This window comes from Lepidochelys kempii, chromosome 5 (genome assembly GCF_965140265.1).
Source record: "Lepidochelys kempii isolate rLepKem1 chromosome 5, rLepKem1.hap2, whole genome shotgun sequence".
NCBI classification, from domain to species: Eukaryota; Metazoa; Chordata; order Testudines; family Cheloniidae; genus Lepidochelys; species Lepidochelys kempii.
The window spans coordinates 121,000,928-121,013,478 of NC_133260.1; the positions used below are offsets into that span (position 1 = coordinate 121,000,928).

A 12,551-nucleotide genomic window follows, 5' to 3' on the forward strand; every position below is an offset into this window, starting at 1 on the left:
GCTGGGATTTTTTTTAAAAAATGCATCTCTTTTAGAAGCTAAAAGCATTTAATATTTCTTAATATTAAATTCATGGGGAAAGTTGTCTTTTTTGAGTAATACTGCCTCTGTGTGGGCATTTGTGTGTGCGGGAGAGAGCGAGCCAAAGACAAATAGTTTAACACTGGGTGTTGGGGTTTTTCCTTTTTATTTAAGATGTTGCAGCAGCTAGCTTTGTAATTCCCTTTTTTCTGGACCAGCATAAAATGAATACAGACAGCAAGTTACACTCCCTTCGCAACTAGGCTACTGAAGGCAGTGTATGCTTGTATCTGTTTTTAAAGTTATCCACTGTAGGTTCTCCGTCAATGTTCTGTACTAACTTTTCTTGTATGTTCACATTAAAGTTTTGTATGTGTGAAAGAACAAATACAGGCTAGGGAGTAGAAGCTGTATTTTTCCCGTTCCTGTGGTTATCTACGACAGTTTTTGCAGAACTGTAGTCTTACACTGAAGCAACAGAATCCTGAGTTTAGCAGTTTGGGGGAGAGTTTTCAAAAACACTACCTAATCTATGATGCAAATAGAAAGAAAGTGGTTTGGTCAAGTGACCACAAAAATGGGCTAGAAATAGCAAATGGACTGCAATGTCTATTTAAATCCACCTCCTATTCTGGGTAAAGTGCGGGAGAGGTGGTTTGTTTTGCAGTTCTACAGAAGATAATGATTTTGAATACTGCATATGAAAGATCTTTTCTAAACCCTCCTTCCCAGGCAACTTGCATAACAACAATTTCGGATCCCACTTTAAGTTAAAAGCTGCTGGTAGCATTGTCACTGTTGAGGCAGGACTTTTGCAAGAGGAAATCGTTCAGCATATTTACTTCTAGGAATTCTCGCTTTAGAGCCAGGATCTCATTTTCCTTCTGAAAACAAAACTGCTGTCTCTGGTGATCTATTTATTTTGCTCAGATACAGAACATGTACTCGGTGAAAGCTTAAGGTCAAGGTGACTTTAAGCTGCAAGTATAAGCATCCTGCTACATCTGTTCCTCGCCCCCAGGTATTACATTAAACTTTAAATATTTTAGGGTCTGAAAAATTAAATCATCTAAACCAGAGGCTACAGAACAAATACTGATGTTCTGGAGCTGACACACATTCCTCTGCAAACCATATATTGCTACACCCGTTCCTGCAGAAGGGAATTACATCCCACAGCCTGATCCATATGTCTCTCCAGCATGACAGCAGTTTTAACCACCAAGTGTTCACAGAGGTCAAGTTTTCAGATGAAGAATGGGGGCCAGGTCTCTTCGTCGTCTTCTACTGGAGGCAACAATGGCAGATAGTGCCTCTCTCCTCACCCACAAATGTATTCTGAGGTCAGAAAGGTCTGTATTCTACAGGCTTCCAGTAGAATGCAATGCAGATAACTCCCCCCCATCCGCACCCCCCTATAATTCCTGTTTGAACTGGAACAGATCTTTTTAGAGAAACAACCAGTCTTCATTTAAAAATGGCCAGTGCTGGAGAATTCACCAGGAGCCACTCAAAATATTAGAGTGATACCGGTGGGTGCTGAAGGATCTCAGTGGCTGTCAAGGACTAAGGATAACTTTTTTAAGGCAAAAGCTTTCATTGCTGTCAGTTGCTTTACATTTTGATGATTCTTTCCAAAATGAAAACTGGGATTAGCCTTGAGAAGAAAAGTAATAAGATGTCTGTTAAATTTCATAGCTTAATCACTTGCTTTTTGTCTATCTTCCTTTCATAATTTGTTAATCATCTACTTAGATTTGTAATTCCTTAGGACAGGGACCTCTGTCTTCCGTCTTACTTATATAGCACTTGAGGGTACATTTGATATCATTTTTTTACTATTTGTTTAGCAGTGACATTAGGCTGAGTGCTTAAGAGTCCACAAAAATAAAGGCAGTCCTTGTTCCAGAATATCTTTAGTGTAAAAAACTGACAAGTGGAAGACCTGGCACAGTGGGACATACAGCACTAGGAAAAAGGGAAAATTACTTACCTTATAATTCTGCGCTGGATGTCTTGCAGGATTCTGACTCTTGAGTTTCAAGTCTCTAGTACAGGGGTGGGCAAACTTTTTGGCCCAAGGGCCACATCAGGGTGCAAAACGGTATGGAGGGCCAGGTAGGGAAGGCTGTGCCTCCCCAAACAGCCTGGCCCCTGCCCCCTATCTGTCCCCCTCAGAACCCCAGACCCATCCAACCCCCCCTGCTTCTTGTCCCCTGACCGCCCCCTCCCAGGACCCCCTGCCCCAACCACCCCCCCTGGGACCCCACACCCTATCCAACCCCCCCTGCTCCCTGTCCCCTGACTGCCCCAACCCCTATCCACACCCTCACCCCCTGACAGGCCCCCTGGGACCCCACCCCCTATCCAACACCCCCTGCTCCCTGTCCCCCCGACCTCCCACCCCCTATCCAACCCTCCCTGTCTCCTGACCGCCCCGCCCCCCGAACCTCTGCCCCATCCAACCGCCCCCTGTCTGCCCTCTGGGGCCTCCTGCCCCTTATCCAACCCCCACCCCCCCGCCCCTTTACCATGCCACTTAGAGCAGCAGGACAGGCTTATTTGAAAGCCTGGGAGGTGGGTGGGCACAAGCCGCGCTGCCCACGAGCCGGCATTGCTGCAGGGGAGGGAGGACAGCGGGGGAGGGGTCGGGGGGTGAGCCTCCCCAGCTGGGAGCTCAGGGGCCGGCCAGGATGGTCCTGCGGGCCAGATGTGGCCCACGGGCCATAGTTTGCCCACCCCTGCTCTAGTATGAGCCTATCCCAGACTTCTGAACCTAGACTTTTGGAGAATTGTGCCACCCCATGTTGACAGGTAGAACATTTCAACCTTGTTGTGAAATGGCTGAGGGACTAAAAACAAAATAAGATGTACTGGATCAGGAAAAGGTGTCTAATGTTTTACCCACAGGCATCTGTACTGAGCCAGGTCTGCTTTGACCTCTTCATTAATATCTAGAAAAGGGAGTAAAAATGTAAATCTAACTAGTTGGTAATATGAAAATGGGACTTTCTGGAAATACTAGTGGAAACAATAGACTGTGATCTAAAGCTATTAGAAACCTTGACAGAAAAAAACAGAACAGCACAAAAGTAGAGAAAATTGTAAGTTAATATATTAGGCTGGGGAAGAGAATTTATGATGGAGAACCTTGGAACACAAGTAATGCAAGAAATAATTTGTGGTACTAATATGAAACAGGCACATGTTCCCCCTCTAAAAATAATCACGGCCCTAATATGTTTACAGACAATTGCAGTCTGGGCCTGGAAATCCCCGTTTGACTACAATGGACTTTGGATCAGGCCATCTGCTTGTATATCCCTTTACCTTATCCTTTGGCTGACTTGCCTGCTTAGATGATAAGCTCCTAGGGACAGGGATTCGACCCTGTGCAGTGCCTAGCACAATGAGACCCTGTTCTCAGTTGGTTAAGAGGCACGACTGTAATACAAATACATTAATTTGTAATGTGATATATCAGAAGAATGGCCAGTGCAACTGTGTAGAGGCAGTCATAATAGTGCCCCTTTCTATGGCTCTTGGCCACCGGCACCTGGAATACCGTGTTCATGCTGGGGTGCTTATTAGAGACAAATTGGGGGAAGTGGGAAAAGAAAGATGCAGGAGGTCCGAGTGATCATGACAGCCTACAAATACCTAAAGGGTGCAAACACTAAGGAGATACACTATCCTATATGATGTAAGTGGTCATTGCTAGGAGCAGTGATATGAACTTGAGAAAGGGGGCAGTTAAGCTGAATGTGTTTTAGGCAGGGCAGGAAGAAAAGATGAAAGTCCCATTGCTTGGTCCATTAAAAACTCAACTGAGTTCCCTATTCAATAAGCTCTAGAGTCTGCCTCTTTCCCCCTGTCCTCCCCCACCTCCAAGGAAGCGCGGGTGGTTGTTACTACTCCTGAGCATCCTTACTACTCACAAGGACCCTGCTCCAGAAAAGGATTTAGGCACATGCTTAGAGTTACAGACATGTTTAAGTTGCTTCGCTGGATCAGGAGGACACTGAAGAACTAGAGGAAACTGGTGGAGTGGGCGGAGCAGTGTAGCCTATAGTGTTGTTTGGGTTAAGAAATTACTTTTACCTAAATTAGCCTATTTTTGGGCCTAAGTGTAGCGGAGTCTGGGAAATCGAAGTAGCTAGTGTGAAAAAAGTCAAAGATAAGTTGGAGACAGAGTGTTATGGAAAGTAAGAATCAGCAAGGACATGAGCCAAGGTTATGGTATGGTGATGTTTTTGTTACAACTATTTTGAGCAAGGTTTTAAAAGTGTTTTTAAGAACTGTAAATGTTTTATTAAAATGCTGTCTATATTGATGGAATGGGAAAGACTTTGGTGCAGATGTTAATTTAAATAATGTGTAATGTAAAAAGCTAATAAGAAATGGTGGAAATGTAATTGTGGTAAAGGACAGTTTAATATTAATTAGTATTATGATGGGGTATAAAAAGAAGTTTTGTTAAACTGGAGAAAACTTCAATTAACATCCAAAGGGTATAGTCAGATCCCAGGCTGTACTTTACTCTGTTGTCAGTGGACTGATCACGCATTGATACATCATTTCATCATCTAGTGTCAGTGTAACTGCATTATTGTGTAATGTGACAAAGTTCCTCCTCTGCCTTGGTGGGTCCTGCGCTTTTTGGCAGATTTGCTCACCTCAGAGGTTCACGGCAGCCCTCAGTTTGGCCACTTCTGCTAGAGGCTCAAACCTGCCATTCACTCAGCTAACCTCATCACTGGCCAGCATGGGGGAAACAGAGAACAAGATCCGCAGTCTCTGTCGTCCCACCTAATGGGTCGGGGACAGGCCAGATCCCTTTCCAAAATAGACCTTCCCTTCTGGTGTTTCTCACAGAGCAGGTCAATTCCTCCTGTGTCCAATCAGGAGATGGGGGGAACCTAGGCCTGCCCTCTACACAGGCTTCCAGCCCAGGACCCTGTGGATAGCAGCTGTCTACAATGTCTCCTGTATCAGCTGCGTGACACCTACAACTCCCTGGTCTACTTCCCCATTGCCTTCCCCCCAGCACCTTCTTTATCCTCACCACAAAACCTTCCTCCTGAAGCCTGATCATGCTTGTACTCCTCAGTCCTCCAGCAGCACGCCTTCTCACTCCCTGTTCCTTGCACCCCACTCATCCGGGTCTGTCACAGTAAGTAGTAATTGTATGCCTGTTTGTTTAACTAATCATAATTTTAAATAAAGTTTGGTTGTGTCATTTATAGTGTCACCGAGTTGTCCTCTACTAAATAAATTTCCTGTGACCAACCTAGAGGCTCGACCCTGAAAACTAAGTTGGGTTTTATTGCACCCTCATCTTTAACAACTTAATATTAAGTGGGAATATTTCAACCTAAAGATTACAGCAGCAATTTTTGTTGCCATCCAATATCTGGGGTAAGCACTGCCAGCAGCAGCCATTGCTCAAAGGGTTGTATAGGCCTTGGACTGGCTGCCTTTGAAGTGCTGAGAGGCCTCAGGGACCTTGTGGGAAATTTCCTTGGAGCGGGGTAGATCATTCCAAACCTGGTTGCAGCTTGCTTACTTTTAAAACACAAACATATGGCCAGATGCTCTATTCCAGTGATTCTGGAACAGAGGCACTAATTGGGAAGTATCTCTGCTTAGAGTAACAAACAGCCATGAGAAGAGCTTCTCCCCTATAATTCCATGGAAACCCCACTGTAAGTAAAATGTGGGACTGGGACTCCAGGCTTGTCAACCTGAGGGATTTTTTGCACTGCATTGTAGCTACACTGGGGTTAGTTCCCAGGTATGGATGTTCTGCACTGGTGTTAAGGGGGTGGGGGAGGATACTGGTGTTAATTACCTTGGTTTCAAGCCCTGCTTTAAGATGATGCAAAAATGCCTAGACAAGCTCACTGTAGGGGTGAAGCAGGCATGGGACTAGTTTGGAAGGAGGCAGGACCAGGGCATGGTTAGCTTCATCAGCATTCACCTGCTCAGTTCTGTGAGACAGATGACCTGTCAGCAGTCTCTTGCACTGCACCACTCTCCACACATTGTCTTAAAGAGCCAGGGGAAGTGGGGAGAAGGAGCTGAGGCATTTTACAAAAGTTGACTCTTCCCCAATATAGCATGTTTATCGGTCTGACAATTCTGTTCTTTACTATAGTTTCAACCAATTTACCAGGTACTGAAGTTAGGCTTATTGGCCCATAATTGCCAGAATCGCCTCTGGATCTTTTTTCCTGCAAGTTCAGAAGCCCAGCACCTTTCTCTCAGGAGCAAACCCAGGCCCCCCACTGAAATGATCAAGGAAACTCCAAGAGTTTAAATGTATAGCTTCTAGGCCCTTATTTGCCTTTTTGTGTGTGTAAAGAACAATGTGGTTCTTTTAAATTAATTCATGAGATATGGAAACAAATTATAGAAAGGCAGTATGTGAAAGTGGAAAAGTTTTTATTTATCTTAATTTACATCTAAGAATAGACATTTTTCCTTGTAATTCTCCAGATTAAGTAACTAACTTGTTTGGTAAAATATTTTAAAAAACCCCTTTTAATAAACATGCAAAAACTTTAACCTAATAACTTCTCAATATATGAAAATGACCAGGGAATTGGGTCAGAAATACTTACAAAATTTAAAATGGCTCCCTTGAAACTTTTCACTAATTTAAAAAAATATCTGTAGTAAGACTCTCCATTTAATTCAAAAGAATTTAAGACGAGTTTGCCCATCACTTCTTCCAGGGGCTTTTTCAAATGTTAGTCGCCTTTTTTTGAGCTGTGGTACTTGTGCAAAGCCTAAACCTATGAAAGAAAGGGGGGAAATAAGAAAGGAGTGAATAACTACAAAACAATGTCCTAGTTGTGTAGACTTGGCGATGCTTTTCTCAGTAGTAATAGCAGGCTGTAGCTTTTCATAGCGTGCTACTGTACAAAGAATGACAAGATTGTAACCAGCCTGAGATCTGTACAGATTACTATTTTTAGAATAAATTCCATTAATAGAAGTATGTGCACAAACATCTTGTGACTTTAAACTGGGAATTAATTTACAAAAGCAATCTGTGATATACTTAAGGACTGCAACACTTTGGCATGCTTTTAATGTTTCTTTATATTAGATGAGTAGTACATTTGAGACTCTTCAATAAATGTGTAATTAGAAATTTTTCATCAGGGACACACTATTAATGTTCTCAAGTTAAAAATGTCTACACTTAAAAATTACAAATAATTTTAAAAGCAAAATATTTGAAAATTTGTTCCTTAATCTTGCGTAAGTCTTTTGTACAGGATTCTGTTTGTCCCTAGCAATACATAATATGGAAAAACAAAACCAAAAAAAACTTAACTAGGAACTTCATCTGTTACAGAAGAAAAAACTTGGTGCATTGACCCTAAGTGTTTTTAGATTTAATAAAACTTTATCTTCCCACACTGATTTTTTTAGGCCTATTTTGACTTTGTAGGAGCTTCTGAAATATGGAAGTTGCATGACATTTTTCTTTAATGGGGCAATGCTTTGTGAGCTAGTCTTTGTTTTATTTTTGCTCATGAACAGTGAATTAAAAATAACTTTTTCTGCCAAGAGCCAAGACAAAACCACGGCTCATCTCCTCCTCTTGCTTTAATCACGTTTCATTATTTTATGTATGGATTTGATATGACAGTTCTTGGTATTACACAAATCTGTTCAACTAGAGATCAGTGCTTTTCAGGACAGTGGGACCTGGAGGCAGGTCATTGGTTTCTACAGAACTGGTTTACTAGAGTTAAAACTTTCTCTTCTGACTAGACAATTTCCTTTACAGTTACTGAAGTACTGCTAACCACCACACTGTACCTCAGACTTACCCAGGGAGAGAGGAGTAGCAGCAGATTTGTTTACAACTTCCTTATAATCACCTTAATTCCCAAAGATTGAGAAATAAAAGCAGTGTACCACATTTCAAATAACTTTTCTCCTGTTCACTGCCAGCTTGCCATAACCACCCCATGAACAAGATATCAATTAGTTACTCAGGTTTTCATCGATGATTTTGGTGTAATTACTTAGGTATCTCCTCAGCTTCACTGGACAATGAAGAGATCAAAATGTAAAATAACTGTAATCAGTTATTACATTTATGAATACTGCAGGACCTCTCCTTGCCCCTGGGACTAAATTTTCAAAAATTAGGGGTTAATAAAGAAAGTCACATGCATGCGTGCATCCATATTTAAACATACAATGGTCTCACTTGTGCACACAAAGCTGCCAATTCACATATAACAAAACTGATTTAGCTAGTCATTAGTTTGCATGAGGACTTAACCAGGTTTGTCCAAGAATCTCAGCTTTGGTGTTTTTTTTTAAATTTGGCCCATAATATCAAAATTAGATTGTAATTATCATTAATGGGCCAGATTTTGCCACCCTTCCTACTTGGGACTTATTTTGCAAGTCATCTTATTGATTTCACTCTCTGAGTAAGGGTGGCAGAGAGAATAACTGAAGAGGAGAGGCATAATTTTTAAAAGGTTCTGTGGCGCATGGTACAATGAGAGTTACTGATAGAGATCAGTAATTACTATTAATTATTACTTTTAAAATGCCATGGATATGCATTACACTTTACAAAAGAGAGAGACCATGCCTTAAAGAACTTACCATCTAAAATGAGAAAATAAACAGGAGAAGATGGCACACCCAAGGAGGGGATGGGAAGAAGAACAGAGTGAAGACAATAAGGATATGAAGTCTCTTCTGTGAGTAATGTATGTCTTCAGGGTTAACAGGGTATTTTAATATTAATACATACATTAAATTTCATTGAAGAAGTGGGTTTTCAAAAGCACTCAAGAACAGAGAAGGGGTAGGTGCAGGAGGCAAAACTAAGAAGGGGGCTTCAAGCACAGGATGCTGCACAAAATAGATGTCATAACAAATATATGTCAGAGAACACAAAGTGTCTGGGTGAAATCCTGACCCCACTGAAGTCAGTGGCAAAACTCCCATTCACTTTAATGTGCTCAGGATTTTGCTTTCTGTGGCTGCTAAATTTAACACTACGGGTGAAAAAAATTTCAGCCCTGTGGTTGTCTTTGTCCTAGGTCTATGTTTATTAAAAAAATTTGTCAACATTTCTAAAAATAATTCGAGTAAGTTTATTAAATGAATTTCAAACACAGGTCATGGGAATAAGTAAAAGTTTTGTGAAATCTGAGCACTAGTGTTTTTTCAATATTTTGTCAAAAGAAAAAAAAAAGTCATGATAATTTAAAAAAAAAACTATTCCCCATTAGAGTAAAAAATGCACATATTTAAAATGCTAGGAACTCCTGCTTGCATTAAAAATACAAATAATATTTAGAATTTTCTACAAATTAGCTAATTAAAATGAAAGAGCAACTGATCTGTTGATTTGAAAACTATTTTACAGAAAAATCTGTGACCTAGTCTTCCAGGTAGTCTGATTTTTAGTTTAATTAGAGATTAATCTCAGCACTTGTGTGTGATTTTACCATACCTGTTAAAACATCCTTTTCTATTAAGTTTGATAATGATGCACTGGGCCTTCTCTTTCCTGAAAACTCTCCAGCTATTTGGTGAAAATTCAGACTACGGTATTCATCTGGGTTTGCAACTGAATCACAGAGCCGGAGGTCAGGTGCAAATGAATCCAATGCATGGCTGGATGGATATTCACTCCAAAGCGTCTCCTCAACCTGAGCTTCTGGACAGCGATATGGCAAGCCTCTAAATTCTCCTTGAAAATTCTTAGAGCTTTGCTGGAATGGAAAGTCATTAAATAAATCTTTTTTAGAGATAAGATACTGTGCATGTTTGGAAGCCTAATCAGAGTTCTAATGCAGCATGAGAGGTGGTCTTTGTACATCAAGTAAATTCTTCTTGATGCAGGGGTTCTCAAACATTTTTTGCTGGGACCCCCTTTGAAAGTATTTCAGGCTGTGACGACCCCCTCTAATAAAGTGTTGACCTGACACCCTCTGCCCCAATATCATGCCACACTTACTTCTGTACCGCTGCTGGTGGTAGCTCTGCCTTCAGAGCTGGGCACCTTGTCAGGAGCTGCCACTCTCCAGTTGCTCAGCTCTGAAGGCAGCACAGAAGTAAGGGTGGCAATACTATGACCCGCCCCCCTACAATAGGCTTGCGACACCCTTTTGGGTCAGGACCCCCAGTTTGAGAAATGCTTCATTAGACAATACTCCCGCCTTCCCACAGAGAATGTATCTTCTAGAGAGGATTATATTTCTCTATGTATATGCTGTACATCTTTGTGTTCCCTTCATGCATTAAAGTAGAGCCTAGAACCTACTATTGACTACATCAGGAGCAGAATCAGCCCCTTGATCCCTGAGAATTCACTATAACTGAGCACTTGAGGCTTCAAAATATAAAACAAACATATGGTGCCTTCTAAAATGGTAAATAAGGATTTAACTGCATCTTTCTGAATGATCAGCTGTAACATTTTCTAAACAGTCATCTTAATTGAGCAATAAAGCTAGGTTTCATTTGCAGTTTCACTTAAGATCATTCAAATATTATAAGGAACTGATTGATTTTGATCTTTTTCTTTTTTGAAAATGTATCCTTCTTAATTCCATCCAGGTTCTTGTAAATGTCTAATACCTTAAGATTTCTTCAGATTCTTTTTACCAAGGACACTCTCTTTACCTTGAGAACACAAAGCCCAGCTTTTTCAAACTGTTTTTCTCGGTCCTTGAATTCCTGACAGTATAAGTCTGCTTCTGAGATCTGGTAATGCATTTTGGTATCCCTTGTTTTGTCTCGGAGTTTTTCTGGAGGATAATTAGTTTCCAGTCGGCCTAGACACAAGTAACAGGATATATAATAATAATATAAGATTTTCAGATTGTTAAACTCACCCCAAGTGCAGCAAAGTCACTGGAGGAGGAAGTTAATATTTTATTTTAGTTGCTTAGTTAAGAGAGAGGAGTGTTACATGTTCTCCAAAGCAAGTTGTTTGGGTCATCTCAGTCCAGGCTCCTCCTTTACAGGGTCTTTTGATGAGGGCAGTGATGACTTAGGAATTCTACTGAGGAAGGTTGGGATACTCTTTTTTTCTTTTGTGCTGTAAGGATCAACTGCTTATTGCCAGTAAGTAGCGAGTTTACTGTTAAATCAGATTTACTTTTAAGATTTCTGTTTTAAAAAACCATCAAGGACATTTGGGGCCTGATACAGAGCTCGCAGAAGTCATTGGAAAGGCTTCCATTGAGTTCAATGAACTTTGGATATGGACAATCCATGCAAGGGTTCTCAACCTTTTTCCCTCTGAGGCCCAACCCGCCCGCAACAGGCTATAAAAACTCTACAGCCTACCTGTGCCACAATTATAACTGGTTTTTCTGCATATAAAAGCCAGGGCCGGCGATAGGGGTTAGCAAGCAGGGCAATTGCCTGGGGCCCCTGCCACAGGTGCACCTGCAAAGCTACATTGCTCAGGCTTCAGCTCCGGGTGGCAGGGCTCAGGGCCCTGGGCTTCAACCCCCATGTGGTGGGGCTTCAGCTTTCTGCCCTGGTCCCCAGTGAGTCTAATGCTGGCCCTGCTTGGTGGACCCCCTGAAACCAGCTCGTGGCCCCCCAGGGGACCCTAGACCCATGGTTGAGAACCACTGCACTACAGCACCTTTCTGCACTCTTGTACATTTAAATAAAGTAACTATCTGTCCAGATCTAGAAATTCTTTAACTGATTCAAATTTACTAAGGACTTTACAGCTTACATTTACATTTGCTGAATATATTATGTCTGTTAAATCAAGTTCTACCAAAGGAACTAAGGAAAAAAGTCAGAAACAGAAGAGACACAGGATATATCATCTTCACTGTGTATCTATCTTTTATACCATGGAGCCCATTTTAAATGACCATCCAAATGACCAGGAAAAATGGTTGCCTAATAAGGGTGGCTTTTAACTACAAGCCAAATAAAACTGACCTGGAAAGCAGGGATCTTTCAAAGACAGGAAGTTGCCCACTGAGGTGGTCTTTGGTACTGGTTTCAAATTAATTATTGTAACTCCACCGAAATCAATTAATTGACTTAATTGACTTCAGTAATTTTTATATTGACGTCACAGGGCTTGATTCACTCCCACCAGAGCAAGTCTGTCTGTGGAACCCTGATAGCAGTAGGTATGCCAGGAGGGGAGTTGCAACAAGCTACTTATAAAGTATACAGGACCGGCTCAGAAAGGGTATGCGCTGATTCCACACATTTTCTAGGGAGCCACAGGTGTCTGAGCCTTCAGGCTGCCTTTCCTAGTGGAACCCCCAGAGTGAGGGCTGGCAGCACAATCACATCTGCCTCCACCAGCATGGCTAGCCCAGTAGGGTAAACTGCAACCCCCTGGAATCTTGCACAGTAAATCAACTGAAGTCAACAAACTGACACACAGTCTTTCAAGGCTTTGCATAGCGCCCATTACCATAGTATCTAAGCACATGGATTAATCTGATCCTACTGTCTATTCTTCATACATATACACTGAAATACGAGCTCAT

At 41.6% G+C, this 12,551-nt stretch overlaps 1 protein-coding gene across 1 annotated transcript in view; it reads right to left on the reverse strand.

Annotated features, from left to right (window-relative positions):
* Positions 1–6,705: 6,705 nt before the first annotated feature.
* SHOC1 (shortage in chiasmata 1) overlaps positions 6,706–12,551 on the reverse strand; it is a 119,165-nt gene continuing 113,319 nt past the window's right edge. The window contains exons 33-36 of the mRNA XM_073346129.1: positions 10,699–10,850; positions 9,524–9,785; positions 8,665–8,667; positions 6,706–6,818 (exon numbers count right to left, since the gene is read on the reverse strand). Coding sequence (XP_073202230.1) covers positions 6,718–6,818; positions 8,665–8,667; positions 9,524–9,785; positions 10,699–10,850 — 518 coding nt within the window. The 3' untranslated portion in view covers positions 6,706–6,717. The remainder of the gene's footprint in view (positions 6,819–8,664; positions 8,668–9,523; positions 9,786–10,698; positions 10,851–12,551) is intronic.